This window comes from Athene cunicularia, assembly GCF_003259725.1.
Source record: "Athene cunicularia isolate RWA chromosome 20 unlocalized genomic scaffold, athCun1 chr20_part1, whole genome shotgun sequence".
Taxonomy (NCBI): Eukaryota; Metazoa; Chordata; class Aves; order Strigiformes; family Strigidae; genus Athene; species Athene cunicularia.
In genome coordinates, this window is record NW_020799125.1 from 14,115,648 (window position 1) to 14,132,283 (window position 16,636).

General features: G+C 43.4%; 1 protein-coding gene across 1 annotated transcript in view; it reads left to right on the plus strand.

Annotated features, from left to right (window-relative positions):
- MMP24 (matrix metallopeptidase 24) overlaps window positions 1-16,636 on the plus strand; it is a 43,998-nt gene that overhangs the window by 16,733 nt on the left and 10,629 nt on the right. Inside the window, exon 4 of the mRNA XM_026862252.1 lies at window positions 8,781-8,942. Within this exon, the coding sequence (XP_026718053.1) occupies window positions 8,781-8,942 (162 nt within the window). The remainder of the gene's footprint in view (window positions 1-8,780; window positions 8,943-16,636) is intronic.

Consider the following 16,636-nt stretch of genomic DNA (forward strand, 5'->3'; position numbering starts at 1 on the left):
TGTCCTTTAATGCAGAAGACCTGTTATCTGAAAGACTTTCATGTAGATGTTGGAAGTCAAGTGGGACATAAATTGTATTAAAATTCGATTTATTCTATCAGGCCTTTTTATGATATTTCACTCCACCAGATCATGCTGTTGGTCAGTACTTTAGTTAAAGACCAGTTCAATATTTAGTCTCTAGAACTTACATACTTAACATTGGTTTCATCCCATAGCTGCTTAGAGAGACTTTTCCTGAGTTCTCTAAAATCATATATTAATGTTGAACCAAATTTGAGCAAGCATATAGACATGTGGTCTCAAGACAGCCAGCCGCAGTAAAAAGAAATCGAATCAGGAGGCTTAAATCAGCAACAGTTTGAGAGTACCCCCCTGTCATGTCAGTCCATACATAGAAGGCCATAAATAGAAAACTTGCAAATTAAAATTTTTTACAAAAGTGAAGAGAGAAAGCCCACCAGCACACACGGAAGACTTCTGTCTTCAGATTCTTCTTCTTCGCTACTGGACAGCATCTCTGTAAGTAGTGCTTTCTTTTGTTGTATATGCTGTCATTATACAAACATAGAAGTGGCATTACAGTAGCGCTGTGCTAGTGCAGTCTGCATTTTGAAGCTTTGCAGTATTGACAGTGCTAGTTATTCATTACAGCTGAAATTAATTAATAAAAATCACCTGCAAATTCCACTTTCAAAACAGTGTACTTGTAAATACACCTGATGTTCACAGTGTTCTATGAAGAAAACTATTATCTGTTGCTTTTGTCAGTAATTATTTAATACACAGAGTATGAAAACAGTTATATAGGTGTTTGGAATCCTATTGATTTCTGTATAATCAAAGTAAAATATTTTATTTCTTTCCACAGAGAATGAGGTACTCTGAGATTCATAATAAGGAGCCAGTAAGGATCAAAATGATGTGTTATTCCCTTAAAAAGAGAGGGGAAAAAAAAAAAAAAAAGGCAGGTCATGAGAGTCAAGGTGAGCCAAAAAGTCTCTTTTTGCTCTGTTCCTTTGTGAGGCAGAAACAGATAATGTGAAGTGAGCCAAAATACAGCAGTATTTAATAAACTTGCTGCACTCCTCTTGCTGAAGGGGAGAGGAGTAAAATAACAGGTGTTCAGGAAGAGAAAAAATGAAAAATAGATGAATTCTTGAAAAGAGTTTGCTGGTCATTGCAGTCAGAGGCAGATTGTGGCATGAGTATTGAAATGACACCTAATACTCTAGATTTTGACATCACAACCAAGTGGCAAACTTGGGAGTTGTTTAAACTACTTTTTTTGTTTCCTTTCTCTACTGTTTCTGAAGAGCACAAGATTGGAAGACAGTTTAGCTAGTATTGCCTTCTCTGCCCAAATCTGCCAAGATTACCACTTTGAGCAGGGAATGTCTCTTACATCCCAGTTGTCTTACTTCTCAGTCCTGCTCAGTCTTTACAGCCCCATCAGGAACCTCTGTGTCAGGGGAGGACAAACCCAGTAAGTCTTCTCTCCCAGGTAGAAAACACCCTCTTTGAAGCAAAAAGCTACTCTCATAGCTTCCAGAACAGCAGTTAAATATAATGTAAACTTGACTGGCAAAAAAGATTCCCAGATAGTGCAAACTGGGTTGTATCCACACTGCTTATGCCAGGACCTGTTTGGAACATGCTGGGCCAGCCTTCTAACTGTTCCAAAATATCTTTTTTTTTTTTTTAAGTTAGCCTCCAGTTGTTCCATAGCTGGGTCAAGTACCAAATTCTGTCTGTAGACTCTGTTGTATTTAAATACTTAAAAAAACCCCAAAACAACCACCAGCATAACTTCTTTTCAATACTGATGGAATGAAAGTCATACCTACATTTTCCATGTTGAGTATTTTTCTTTTCTTTGCCATTTGTTCTACCAAATTAAGGAATGATACAGGCAAATGTGAGTTTTCATTTTGGGATTGGTAATTCTTTGGTATTGAATTACTTACTGAATTACAACCTACACTTGTGAAAGATAGGGGAACGTTTTTCAGCAGAATGCTCTTATTCCACTGAATGTCAGGCTGCTGAGCCAGCTGAAGCAGTCACGACTTACGCTCTCTGACTGCCCACTCTTGCCTCCACATCATTCAGTTTTGGTCTCTAAAAAATATTTTACATTTTTCCTGTGAATTTCTATAGGACTTTGTCCTCATAGTGCCATCTGTGCCATGTCAGATAAAGCACAGCTTGCAGCATTAATCAGGTCTGTAACATAGCAGAGACCTGGTTTGCACACTGCCTTTTGGTGTCAATAAGGTGAACTACCTGTCTTTCACAATGACAGGTAACATAATGCAGCTCTTTGTCCTTCTGCAGTCACTTGATCTCATGGAGATCAGTTTGCTAACGTGGCTGTGATACAGTTTCTGTTAAGACTACGTATTGCTCATTCTTCTTTCTCCAGTGAAGGTGTTTAAAGACACTCTTAAGAGTTTTCATGAAGTCCTTAAGATGCGTTATATTCGTTGCTACATTTATAATGATAATAGTTTTGAACAAAATGAAACCTATATTTCTTTTTACATGTATTTTCTTCCTTTCTAGATAGAAAAGCTGTTTTCCACATCTCATTTGAAGCAAACAAATGGAAGAGCAGTATCGCCACTTCTTCGGGGTCTTCAGAAGATTGAAAAGCTTTTCTTGAGCAGAGCATGTCATGGAGGTGAATGGAGGAGTACAGACAAATCATATGTTCTTCTGCTTAACAGTTCAGATCTACCAAGTCTGAAGATGCAAGAGCCAAGGCATAGCTTAGAGTAGCCCTAAAGCTTCTTTAAGTTGTGCTTGGAAAACACTTGTCTCTACATGGCTATTGGAGAGGAATGGGTCATTTTAGTGTACTTAAAGCATGTTTAGTTCACACCATCTTTTCTGTAATTACCCTAGGCATGCTGTTGTCAAAACCAGTGATCTGACTTCTTCAGTATCATTCTTTAATAAAATTTCAAAATTTAACCTTTATATGTCTGTTTAATTATGTCTGAGTAGACTGCAGTACATAGAAGTGTTAACATGATGATACAGTTCATAAAGTTTAAAACTAATAGTTTAAAACCAATATGACAAAGATTGGAGACTCACAATCAGATATACAATATTATTTGTTCTTCTGTTGTCGTAGAAGCTCTGTCCTGGATTTACACTCCACTGTCCTAGGTGCTCTACAGAGTCTACCTACACTCATTACAGCTATATATACAGCTACTGTGTTCAGGGGTAAATGCTGATGGTAATATCACAACATTGCCATAATAGTATCCCTGTGACCTATTACTGTAGAGGTATTTAAACCAGTGTTTTCGCTGACCTACAGCAATTGTATACCCTATTATGCAATGAGTTACCTAACCAAATAAGAAAAGTTTTGATATGGATTTCATCATTAAAATGGATGAAAATGTGCAAGAAGGCATGTGCTAGCAGTTTCACAAAGAAAAACCTTTCTCAAGATGCCCATTACCTGATTTAACAGTTTGGGGGTTTTTTTAGCTGAAGATGAAAATCAAAAAAGCATGGGTGATGGAGTATGTAACTAGAAGGAAGATCATACATAAATCAGTTTCTGTGTGTGACTACAGTGTTCTCTGTGTTGTTGCAATAAAACCATGTGTTTCTTATTTCTGCAGGGAAAGCTAGTATGTTATAAACAGTTTGAGAGTGCTTAACCGGTTTTGATGTGATTATATTGCAATTTATCTTAAGTAAGTTAGGTCAGCTGGGAGTCCGTCAGCTAACAGGAGGTTTATTGAACAGAAATTTAGGTTACTTACACTTTCTAGTTGAATTGAATTTTCTTAAGTTTCAAGTTGTGTGTATTCTGTGTCTGATGTGTGCATGGGGAGTGTAGAGCTGTTAAACAATGTAAGATAAGCAGTGTATTCACCTGGTTTGACATCATGATAATGGACAATGCTTTTATATGGTTATAGGTGTGTCTCCAATTATAACTCCTCTGGTGATAACATTGTTTTGGTGAGGACAACACATCAGTGACTTTAAAGCTGAATTGACTGTTTCTTTATGTTTTAGTGTAGCAGGTCAAACTATTTCACTCCATGAATCAACTTACAAAACTACCCCAGGGTTTTACAGGTCATCCTCTCTCTGGTGCTTATTGGTGGACTTCTGGGTATGTTCTGAGAATCGTGAAGGAAAAAGCTCAGGCAGGTCTCTGACCAGACCTGCTTATTTTTGTACAGATAGTGCAAATGAGCAAAAATGGTTGGATTTCTCTTGGGATCTTTCCCTGCAAATACAAAGCAAGGGTGGTCAGTTCCTTCACGATACTGTCTTACCCACATGGCTGGTATACACTGAATATAAGTTTTACTTGGTCTTGGTCTTGGGGAGGAGGGTTGAACAGGAAATTAAGGAGCTTTATCCAATTGCCTGACCTTGTTTCCGTATGAGTTGCAAAGTATCAAGCTAGGTTATTGGTTCTTCCTTCTGAATCTTGATCCAAGAAGATGGACATTATTGAGTGCTGTTCAGACAAGAACTGTGGAGAACATGAAGGTCAGAGGCCTTACTGCATTTTCAAGAACTAACAGAAGCAATGTGAGAGTTACAGGCTCCATTCAAGACTCCTGCAGATCAGCTGAGTGGACACTTTCCAAACGGCAGCTAAACAGCAGTGGGTAACAGTACACAAAGAGCCATCACAGTTCTAAACTAAGGGCTACGGGATGAGTTAAGTACGCTGTCAGACTATAGTTTTATGCCTTGATATTTTCTTTTCAGAGCAAATCCTAGCCCAGCCTTTGAAATGAAAATGAATAATGTGTTTTCTTCCATGCTATGAAGCTCTCTACCTTTTACAAAAATAAAAGGAATTTCTTCCTTAACAATGTTATTGATATAAACTGACCCCTCAGAAGTAGGATGGTGAATCCAGAGTTGGGTTTTCGAGCACTCTGTGCTTACAAAATGGTCTTAGACTTTTTTTTTTTTCTCCTGTTTCCTCTTCCTACGAAATACATGCTGTCCACTTGCCCTCTGAGAATGACTTAGCTGCTTTCAGACTTGGGACCTTCTTATAGAATACAGCAGGGTGCAGAAGACATGATGTGGGCATGTTGGAAGAGAACTATGAATGTGTCTGGGAGGAGGCTAGAACAAAAAGAAAGGTGAGTGGATGAAACTTGTGAGAAATCTTTGGCCAGGGCAGCGAGCAGAAGGAGAGGGAGCTATGTCTGCTCCTGCCAGTCTACTGCCTTGCAGCAAAGCCCTTGGGATGAGAAGCAACTACAGCACTGAGAATCAGAGTAGAGAACCAAGAGGAGCTTCTTTTCTTGCTTTCTGTGGAAGTCATTTTATTTCCTAGAAATTTTCATTAGCTCCACTTCATCTGCTCCAGCCACCACCTCACAGCACACTGCTACTCCAATTTGAGTGGCCTCCTAGCAATGTATCCTCTCTTAGGAGGATACCTTTTCTAGCTTTTCTACTCCAGAGTTGACCTGTCCTCTGTGGCTGTGCTAGAACATTTCACAGTGAGTCCCTTACCTTTAGATGCAAGGAAGCAGAGCTCCCCAGCCAAAATTTCCCATGCTCTGTGGCATCCTCACACACCACTGTCAGTCAGATCAGTGTTTTAAGATTGGACTGAAGCATCTGTTTTCCACAGTTGTCTGTACTTCCAGGTATAATTATTTCATAAGGATAACTGTGAAAAAGTGCATTTCTGTTCAGTGGTGGAAGAGCTGGTTGGCCTGACCACCATGGTTGGCCTGCTTCCTCAGGTACGAACCTTTGTCTTTTTGGGCTTGCTGATCATCTCAGAATTCTTCCTAGTCTCACTGGTGATCAAGGAACCACAAAGACATGATCTGCTGAACCTGATGCTTAAGAAGGAAGAACTGGTGGGTAGTGTGAAGATGAATAGAATCCTTGGCTACAGTAACCATGAGATGGTGGAGTCAGGATATGTGATACTGAGGTCAATACTGTTTCATATCTTCATAAATTACCTGAGTGATGCAGCAGACTACACCCACAGCAAGTTTGAAGATGAGACGAAATTCGGAGAAGTGGTTTTGATATACTAAATAGTGGTGGTGTCATTGAGAGAAGGCTGGAGAAAAGGGCTGGCAGGAATCTTACGAAGTTGAGCAAAGAAAAGGGCAAAGCCTTGCACCTAGGCTTGATTGGTGACCGACAGACTGGAAAGCAGCTTTGCAGAGAAGGACCCGGGGGTCCTGGCTGACACCAAGCTGGGCATGAGTCAGCAGTGTGCCCCTGCAGCACAGAAGGCAACAGCATCCCGGGCTGCGTTAGGAAGAGCATTATCAGCAGGTCAAGGCCGATGGTCATTCCCTTCTCAGCGCATCTGGAGTGCTATGTACAGGGCTTCCCAATGCAAGGAACTTGAAATTCAAAGCCTGACTGGATACGGTCCTGGTCAACCTGCTTCACTTGACCTTGCTTGAGCTGAGGGGTTGGACTAGACAATCTCCAGAGGTTCCTTCCAACCTCAACCATTCTGTGAATCTCAGTGACTGTTTTCCAGCTTTAAAGTGGGCTGGCATTTGTTTTGGTCAGAAACAAGCTATTTTAAACTAATTGAAATTAGAATAGTGTCTGATCTCATGCTTCTGATCAAGGATTAGCACTTAGAGGCAAGTAACTTAACAGGTTTATACATAGACTTACATAGAGGTAAGTTCTAGACATGCTGTCAGTACAAAGGCTCTTCAGATGCTTCAGCCAGGAGGAAAATGCCACCAAATTCATGAGGGAAAAGATCTCCAAGCACTTAGCATGAGCACAGCCCATGAGTCTGTGGTAAAAGTCACTCAGTACAGAGTGACTTACCATTGATTTCTGTGTGTGAATAGCTGTGGTAGCAAGAAAAACTAGGCTTCCATGAGCATTGAAGTGACATAGTCCATTTAATTCTCAACAGGACTTTGTATCTATGAATCCCTTTTGAAAACTGGGTGCATCTTCTAAGCTTGAGCGTTTTTGAAAACTCAGGAAGAGTGATCAGTCCTCCAGACTTAACCATTAAACTACTTAATGTATTTTATACTGTGGTGTTGAACATTTTATTGGCTTGTTCTACACACCCCATATTTTCAGCAATGGATAAGAAAAAAAATTACTATGCAAGTCCCCATTTGGATTTCCTGAATACAGTAATTCTGGAGTTTTAAATACATGTATGGCTAAATTTTATCCCACATAAGTTTCAGACAATGTATTTGAACAAATGTATTTGAATATTTATTTGAAATGCATTTGGATATTTTAACATGTCTTGCATGTTCAGGTGCTTACACCCTCCAACTCAAATGTTTAGACAATTTAATCATTTTGGTGTGGTATGTATGACCAGTTGAGCACTGTTGGTTACTGATTTTAGGTATCTTGAGATGTTGATAAAGCACCCTGCTGTGAAGACTTGCAGACCCCTGAACCTATGCTGTCACATTTTTATGGGTAACAGCGAAGGAATAAGTATTTAAAGGTGGAGATAGTTCTACATGAATCCCTGTTGCAAGTCTTGTCCCAAGGAGATCTCAGCTGTGTACACAAAACTGAACTTTGTTACCTCTAAGATAGGTGCAGTTTGGAGATGTGGGGAACGAAGATACACTGTTTGGAGATGCTGCAGATCAGCCACGAGCTGCCACTGCCAACTGCTTTCTCCATGTCTGACTGCAAGTGCTCTTGGTTTGTGCCTTGCCAGAAAAAGCAGAGAGGCCCGATTCAGGCAGAATTGAGGGCTCATTTTATTGACATGGGGAGACTCTCATATCTGTCCTTGCTGGCTGCATCTTCATCCCTCTCACAGCATTGCCTGTGTCACCTCCCATGTCAAGGTGCCCTCACGGAGTAGGACATCCAGGGACCACACTAGATCAAGGAGATGAGGGTCCCAAATCCACGGGACTGAAGAGGAGTGTATGCATGTAACATAGAGTTGAAGGTACCCTTACTTTGCACTCCCACCAGCTTCTGGACCAGAGAGGGCTCCTCAGCCCTTTCTCTTCCTGGCAGGAGCACATCCCTTCTTTCCTCCTTCCTCCTCCTCCCTCTTGCCATTGGGATCCAACCCAACCTTTCCCTGTGTGGCTCTGCCTCCTGCAGGATGGTGCTACCTGTGCTCACCTCCTCCCGCAGACATGGCAGTGCCAGGAGTCCAGCAAAGTAAAAGTATGTTGAGGAGCCTGTGCTAGAGGAGATGGGGTTGTCCCAGGTACTACGTTGCTGTGGTGGGTGTTAGCCCTGATCTCTGCCCTTCCTCCTGCCTTGCTAGGTGCCTTACAGATCTCCCCTAGGATGTGGTGATCCAGGTCAGCACTGGAGGACCCAGAAGGGGGACAAAGCTCCCTTCCCACCATGTGCCCTTGTTGCTAAGCTTACTGGCAGTACTCTCATCTCTCCTGGCAGCACTCACATGAGGAGGAAGTGGTACCAGAGCAGCCTATTTTGGCCATTTTCTGTAAACTCTCTACAGAAGAGTCTACAGTCAGTATCCTCTCACTCCAGGCAGCTGCCTGTTTTACTTGGCCTGAGGATGCTCATGTCCCTAGGGTGGTCATGGACTAGGAGCCTCCTGCCCATTCTGTGATAATGACTGTAAAAGCTGCACAGACTTTCAGGACTAAAACCATCTCCAGGAGCTGACCCTGGCACTGTGACCTGCTGTGCAATAGGATAGCAAAGCATTTGCTTCCTGCTTTATGGGTAAGTGGGGCTTGGGATTGCGTCAGGATGTGGCTGTGTACTAACGGGGCTGTGCCTTCCTTCCACAGGGAATGATCTCTTTCTGGTCGCAGTCCATGAGCTGGGACATGCGCTGGGTCTGGAACACTCCAATGATCCCAGTGCTATCATGGCTCCTTTCTACCAGTACATGGAAACACACAACTTCAAACTGCCCCAGGATGACCTCCAAGGAATTCAGAAAATCTATGGTGAGCAACGCTATCCGCTCATTTATTTACACTGGGCTCAAGTCTAGTGAGTATTTTACAGCCACAGACAGGTAGCCCCCAGAATGCTTGCAGCTGGTGGACTGGATTTCCTGCCATAGCTGAATGGGGAACCATGTAAAGCCCTTTGATCCACAGCCAAATGTCTGATGACTGTCCCAGTGGCAATATCTTTGCACAAATCAGGATAACCAGACCTCTGTGATCTCACTGCTGCTCCATCCTTCGCTGTGTCCCCAATATCAAGGAACACTAGAAAGGCAAGAACAGGCAATTGCTGTACCCAAGGTTTGTCCATTAGGAACAGCGAGGTCAAATAGAAGGAGAGAATGCGAAGAACGTGGAACATCAAGGAAAGGTAAAAGCTATTTATGCCCTGTTTTTTTTCTCCATACATAGAAGGTAGTAAAAGAAAGTTTGGATCTGCTTAGGGAACACTTTACGACTTTCAATCTCCAGCTGAACGTTGTTGTACAACACGTGCCACGAAGATATGGGCTCAGGGAAAAGAGAGAAAAGGAGGCAGAGGGATTATGGGAGAAAACCAAGGGGCTGGAGATGCAGTACCATGTGATGGGATCACAGATACCAGGGTGTGGGGACAGGGACCTTCAGAGAATTATTGGCTGAATTATATATATTGATATATTGATAAATATCAATCTTGGGAGCAGAGGAAAATGCAGGTTTTAGAAGCCACAGTTGAGGGGAGGCTGAGCTAGAGGATGCCAATGGATACAGACTATAGCAGCCCATGGAAAACAGCTTTTGTCAAACATCCGTGATTTCATTCCTTGAGGAAAGTACAAGCTGGACAGAGAGGTTACTTAATAAATGTAGCATAGAGCAACTGTGCTATGTAACTATACAACAGTTGCGGGACACCTGGAGTCAAATATTAGCTCCCAGTACAAGTAGAGCAGATACTATATGAATTAGACCTGAAAAAAGCCCTTATGAGATGGTTGTTAGTGGGAGAGCTGGTGTTTCTAAGGAATTGCTGCTGGCATCAGTGGCAGACCTGACACTAGTGAACATTTGCATCAGTGATCTGCCAGTGGATTTTAAATTACTGCTTAATAGAGTTTGTGCCAAGACCTCTAAGACTCTAAAGCAGTACAGCAAGACTTTAGAGGTCTAAGATGTATGTCAATTGTTTGAGTCTGGGGTGGGTTTTTATTTTGGTGACTGGAATGAGATTCATTTGTTCAAACATAGATGCCTAAAGAAGAGGAAGCTCTTTCTGTGCTGGCTTCCCTGATACCTGTCTGAGCAATAGGAAAAAACAGGCATTTATAGAGTGCTGTTCATCCTTGGTGTAAGGCAGATATCCAAGTAAGGTCCAACATTTAAAATAAGATGGCTTGAAGTATACCCAGGGGGAACTGGCTCTTCCCATTAGTGCATATGTTTTCTCTTTATTGTTCACTACCAGGATGAAGTTGCATGGTAACTGCCCTATGGTATCATTTAATTACACATACTGTAACATAGTGTGTGTTCAAATACTCAGGATAACAGAGACTCTGGGTGATTTTGAAATAAAGCGCTGGGGTAGTAAGTGTTAAATTTTTATTTAATGATATACCTAAGTTTTCATTGCTGAAAACTGCTAAAATGTCATTACGCTGTTTCTATTTTGGAATGTTGATTTAGTTCCTGTGAACTTTGACTAATGAGAAAGAAAAAAAACCTGTTACTGCTGACAGTGAAAGTTCAGTCAAGAAAAAATTACTGGTTTCTCTGTTTTCAGATACCTTTTTAGGAAAGGGAGCAGATAAGGAATTGACACCCATGCCTCTTCACATTTGTGATTCAAGCCAGTATCAGCAGTGGCTGAGCTGGGGACCAGCACTCCCCCAGTACAGCTTGGGCAGGGACCCAATGCCCAGGACTGAGCTGAAATGGGGCTCCTGGGCCCATGGATGGAGGTGGAGGTGCCAGGTGGTGCTGGTCAGGACCATTGAGACCTATTAGTATCCTCAGGACCCTGGCAGTTGGTGAGAGCACTGCAGGATGTCTTGTGCACAGCTGTGACAGAGCAGAGAGCTCAGTACTCTACTGCCTATGGCTTGGTAGCAGCACCACTCCACTTCCACTTATTTTTCACTTAGGTAGTGACATTAAACTTTAGCCACATACTATGTTAAGATTCTCTGTATGCAATATAATATGCTTAAAATTTTAACTCCGCTTGAAAAAAAGCAATGTGAACAAATTAGTTTGGTGATTATTCATGGAATTGTGCAAGGCTCCTCTTTGAGGGCTTTGAATTTGAGTGGGCTGGGGATGGTGTTGGTGGTTGTAGAGATAACCAGTCCTGTGGGGAGAAGAAGGAGCAGCTTCTGCAGTAGAAGCTTTGATTCCCCAGGTGGAGATTTCAGCCCTTAGCACTGAGTTACAGAACAAAAATTAAGTTTAGTTTAAAACTAGGTTTTACTCTTATGGTTCACAAAGAAGAGATGGAGAATGCAGATAATGTTTCTCCCTGGAACTGGAGATAAGAGAACAGATCCTTTTATCTCAGCTTCTTACAACTGAGAATGGTCTGCCGAAATATCCTTCTTGTAGCTTTAGCAGAACGTTCAACTAATGTGTTTTATTTCCACAGTGCCAGTCAGCTTTCTTGTGCCTTGGGAATGCCAAAAGCTCATCTACTGGAGCACCTGTCCAAAAATCAAAACCACCTGCTTTCTTGCCGTTTTGACATTCTCTACAGTGCAGCAGCATGTGCTCAATGTGTATTATTTAGGAACCTACTATGCAAAATAAGTCATAGAGCCAGAGCCACTGCCTTGCCTGTAGCATCCTTTTCAAAAAATAAATTCAATTAAAACCCAATTTTTCATTCCACTGAATTTCTAGAACAGAGAAGCTCTACTAATGTTTAAGTCCATTTTGTCTCCTTTTAAGAATGATGCATTTCAAATGTATTTTGATGTTGTATCTGTGTTTATCCATTAGAAAAGAAATTTGTCTAAATCTGTCATATAATGATTTGTTGAATTATTGTTATTTTCTGCTGGATTTATTTCAAAACTCACCTAAAGAGAGGTAATACAAACTCTTGTTTGTGCTTCATGCTGGTTAGTATAAGGTCAATGTTTAAAATGTTATTTCCACTTATGAGCTAGTGCTGAAAAGGCCAGCAGCTCACTGCGTGGCAGACTGTATGACAATTGAGCAGTATTTCCATCTTCTGATAGGTGCTTCTTGACAAAATGAGGGAAATATCATCACTGTTCTTCACATGTCTTTCTCAGAAGGATCTCTCCCACTGTACTCATGTGCCCATGTCACAAGTGACATTCCCAGAAAGAATAATATTAAACTGGAAATAATACCATTATGTAGGTCCCCTGGATACCCTCTTAAGTTGACTGTCTCCCCTTTCCACCTGCACTGTAGCTGCATGCAGCCCTGGCTGCAACACTAGCAAAATTAAAAGAGACATTCTCAGCCAGCCATGGCCTTGTCACACAGCCTGAACTGATCATCCTTCAGCACTGGTTTCCCTGTTCTTCACATCCTGCTCTGAGGACCCTTTTGCCATAGGCTGAAGCATCCTCTCATGTTAGGAGTGATTCTTCTGACACTGTGCCTGGGGAGCAGAAGAGTTGACATCATGTGCAGGAAAAACTTGTGTCCATACAGATGCTTGGAGCTGATAAACCAGGTGACCTTCAAGGCCCTTTCAAAGCCTCAGGTCACAAAGGAAAGGTCTCCTTATCACTCAAAGACAGACCAAATCATTAGGTCTGGAGAAAACCTTAAGGATTGGGGTCTTCCCAGATCTCACTGAGGACATGTCAACCTCACGCATCCTTTCTGCAGCTCAAGATAAGAGCTCCCAGTCAGTGTACATGCTGCATCCCATGAGCGCTGAGCTCCAGGGTGGTCATGAAACCACACCAGCCCCTGGCCAAGGAACTAGACACCAGCTTTGACATCCAGGCACAGGGGATCAGCAGGGCACAGTGTCCCTGAGCAAACAGCACCTTCTGCCGGCCTCATGGCTCCTGTGCAGCAAGCACAGGTTTCATAACCTCCCTCACCTTTTCCCAGTGGCAGTCCATGGAGCAATCCCAGATCCTTGTAACCTACATGTATGTGTGAGATGGCTTGAGATGGAACAGCAGAAAGACCTGATGCAAAACGCTTTGCATGGTGATGCTGCATTGTGAGTGACCATCAGAGCAAGATTTGCTGTCATGCAGCACCTGGAAATGTTATAAGCATAGGACTGTTTTCTGATAATGTCCTCTTGAATGTGGAAGAAAATAGAGTAACATCCAAGACCTTGTCTATAGAAGCTGCAAGATCTGGGACTTTTGGATCCCTGCCCCATGGTACTGTGCTCGTAGGAGGGTGGGGAAGGAAAATGTGTAGCAGTAAGAGAGCTGGAGGGACCTGCCATGGTGCCATATCTCTGGCATGTTGCAGAGATACCAGACTCCCTCTCTATGTGGCATCCCTTCATTTGCACCTTTCCTCCTGTCCAGAGACTCTGTTGGACCCAGCAGGAAATACCAGACTCCACCTCTGGTGCATCCACTGAGTCTCACCTGCCCTGGGCCAGATCTGCATTCCTGTTCCTCTGAAAAACAGGCAGAGAGGAACCGCCTGGTTCCTGGTGCCATCCTTGGGGTCCACCTGAGACATGGAGGACTCTGCCATGACACAGGGACTCACCCGTGCCCACATCAGCCCTGGAGCTGCACACATAGGCTGTGAGAGGAGGGAGCTGATCTGCTGCCTCCTGATGAGGGAGGAGCTGAGGGGGAGCCCAAGTCTCTTGGGAGGTTTCTGAGCTGATGGAGAAACACTGCTTTATGCTGTGGCTGGGCATTAAATACTTACCCTACAGATCCTTCTGAGTATAAAATATATGTTCTGTTTTGCAGTGGAGCAGATGTCAGGCTTCTTAAAGTTTTTCCAGAGGGGGAACTGGGCTGCAAGCACCACAGCTGGAGCATCTTGCAGAGCCCAAACTTTCATCATTTGCTTGCCTAAGCCTGGAAATTTTGGACCCAGTTTTCTTGCACCCAAAGCAGAGAACCCAACCCCAAGGTGAATTGCCTCATTACAGAGCCCAGGAGAGCTCTGTAACTTCCCTCTGGCTTAGAGCAAGGATTTCAGCCACAGACACTTGTCTTCTATCACCTGAGTGGCAGTTGGTCATTCAGAGGAGAATGTCTGTGTAAGATGGGCTTGAGGAACCCTTCCTGCCACCCAGTGATGATCACAAGGGCCTTGACTGCCCAGCTGTTGGGTAGACTGTGGTGCTGGGGCTTGTTCTGCAAACTGTAGCGCACTGGGGCAAGAATACCCAAACTGACACAGCTAATTCACTTTGCTGAAGTCTGGCCCCAGAAGTGCCAAGTGCTCTGTGGACAGGTTTACCAAGTGGGCAAGGAAAACGAGTCCTTTCTGAGCTTGAGCTGTTGTGAATGGACCATCTCTCATCCCTGAGATAGCTTGTTGACAGCTAGCTTATTTATTACGAACAGGAGCCACTCTCCACTGCCCTGGAGTCTGCAGAGCAGCCAGGTGGGTTTCTCTCACTCTCCCTGGCTCATGTGGATCATACGTTTTGGTTTGAAACTGAGGAGCCTTTCCAGCTTGTGCAGTTCTGCAGAAACATGCAGGCAGCTCAGCTTTTTGCAACCAAAAAACTCCTGTATGTTATTCAAAAGTGTAACTGCCTGCCTGTGGTCTGGATGATAGTTTTATACTTGGAGTGAATATGGAGAAGATAAAGGCAGGCCTTTGTTTGCAGGTGGATCGTTACCTCCCCTGATCTGAAACAAAGGGCGTCCTCTGCACTGGCAGGCTTGGAGAGCTGCCTGGCTCATGCAGAGTTGGCTGCAACGGACGCTGAGCCATGCGGGATGCTGAGCCTCCAGGCAGGTGTTGTGCAGTTAAGGGAACACTCTGTCCATAGCCAGGAGGACAGTACAATTATATTTTGTCCTCAACTATCGACACAGTGGCTCCTAAATGCCTCCTCTCTCTGTGTTATCTTCACAGGTCACCTTGGTATTCAGATGGTCTGCGACAGAGGAAGCATGAAGGGAGGAGGCTAAGTGCCAGTGGTGGAAGTCACACTCTGAAGGTGATCTGCTGTGACCCAAAAGCTTTCTGACATTCTTTGCCTTGGTTGTGATAGAGAGGAAGAAAGTCTTCTTCTCCACACAGTGTCTGTAAAATCCCCGCAAGCTGCTTCCCTCCAGAATTTAGAGTTTCCAGCTCCAGCAGGTTTCTTACCTGCTTCCCCTGTGGAAGTGGCTGCAGGTTCAGCCCTGGGGGTGGGTTCATCTCCGGTGCTGGGATCATACCCAATAGCCAGGTGACTGGGTTCAGGCCCAACTGCAGACCCATGCAATAGCCTCTCTCACTTAATTTTTCTCTCAATGAGAGTTGCTCTGACTGATTCTCTGAAGTTGCTTGGAAACGTAGTGACAGAGGCTGTGATTTGCACGCGATGCTGCCTGGTTAGTTGTATCAGTGGTGGGTGTAATCAGTTCCTGTAATAAATACCAAGGTACCATCATCTCTCCAGTAGCTCTTAGTTCACACGGTCATCTCTGCTGCTCATAAACCTGTTAGATCCTGCCTTTAGCCGTCTGTTCTGGAGTCAGGTTACTGTGATGAGATTCCAGAAATAGTAACAGCTGACAAACTATATTGGGTCTATTCATTCTGCTTTCATGCCAGGTTGTGCTCAGAAGTGGCTTAGGTCTTACGAGACAGCATCTCTCTTCAGCAGTGGGAAGTCTGTGCTTCTGCTTCCCATCCCCCTAACTGTAGACCAAATTCTGCCCACTTGGACCTGAGGACGTTCATGTTGTATGTGTTCTGCTCTGCTCTTTGAATGTGCATAACTGTAGGATTACCTTCCACCTTTAGCTCTAAGTCCACCCTCCCTCAGTGACAAAGTGAAGGCAGCAATTAAAAATAAAAATGCAATCTGTATAACCATAAGAGGAGACAAGACTTTAATCAGGATAAATTAGAGGGCCCAGAATACATAAAAACAAGAAGAGAAGCAGAAGATGACAAGGAAAAAAATCCATGGCTGGCAGGGAAAGACAGTAAGAGGAATATTTTAAGTGAAATGACAAAGTCTGCATCCCAGCAAGTTGCAGTGTGACCTGTAAAATGTTTGGGAAGCCTTGTCAGTGCTGGGTACCTCCTTCAGAGCAATACCCCAGCACTAGCTTGGCCATTGCAAGCAGTGAGTACGTACAGTGGTCCAGCTCCCGTTGCTAGTCGTGACCTGTGAGCTCTTTGCAGAGCTCTAGCAAATGTTTCAGTTAATGCAAATCTGTGGTTCACCTGAATTGTTGCTGATTTGCACCATCCTGGCCGCAGTGTGTACAACTGCTTCCGCCTTGCAAGTTTACTGCATTTTGTTTCAGTGACATCTTAGAGCTCGTTAAAATCAGTCCCCTGGGTTGCAGGTCCTATTTTATCTTTGTTCTTCTCCATGGAAGACTCTGACAGACTTTGGACACTTAAGTTAATGTGAGAGAGTGAACATGAATGAATGCTGTCCTGCAGCAGGGGCAGAGCAGGCTGTAACCTGGTATACGAGTGGTCCTCACTTGTGAAGAGAGAGAATCTTTAATAACTCCAATCATGCATGAGATGGTAAATTTTTAGCATATGACCAC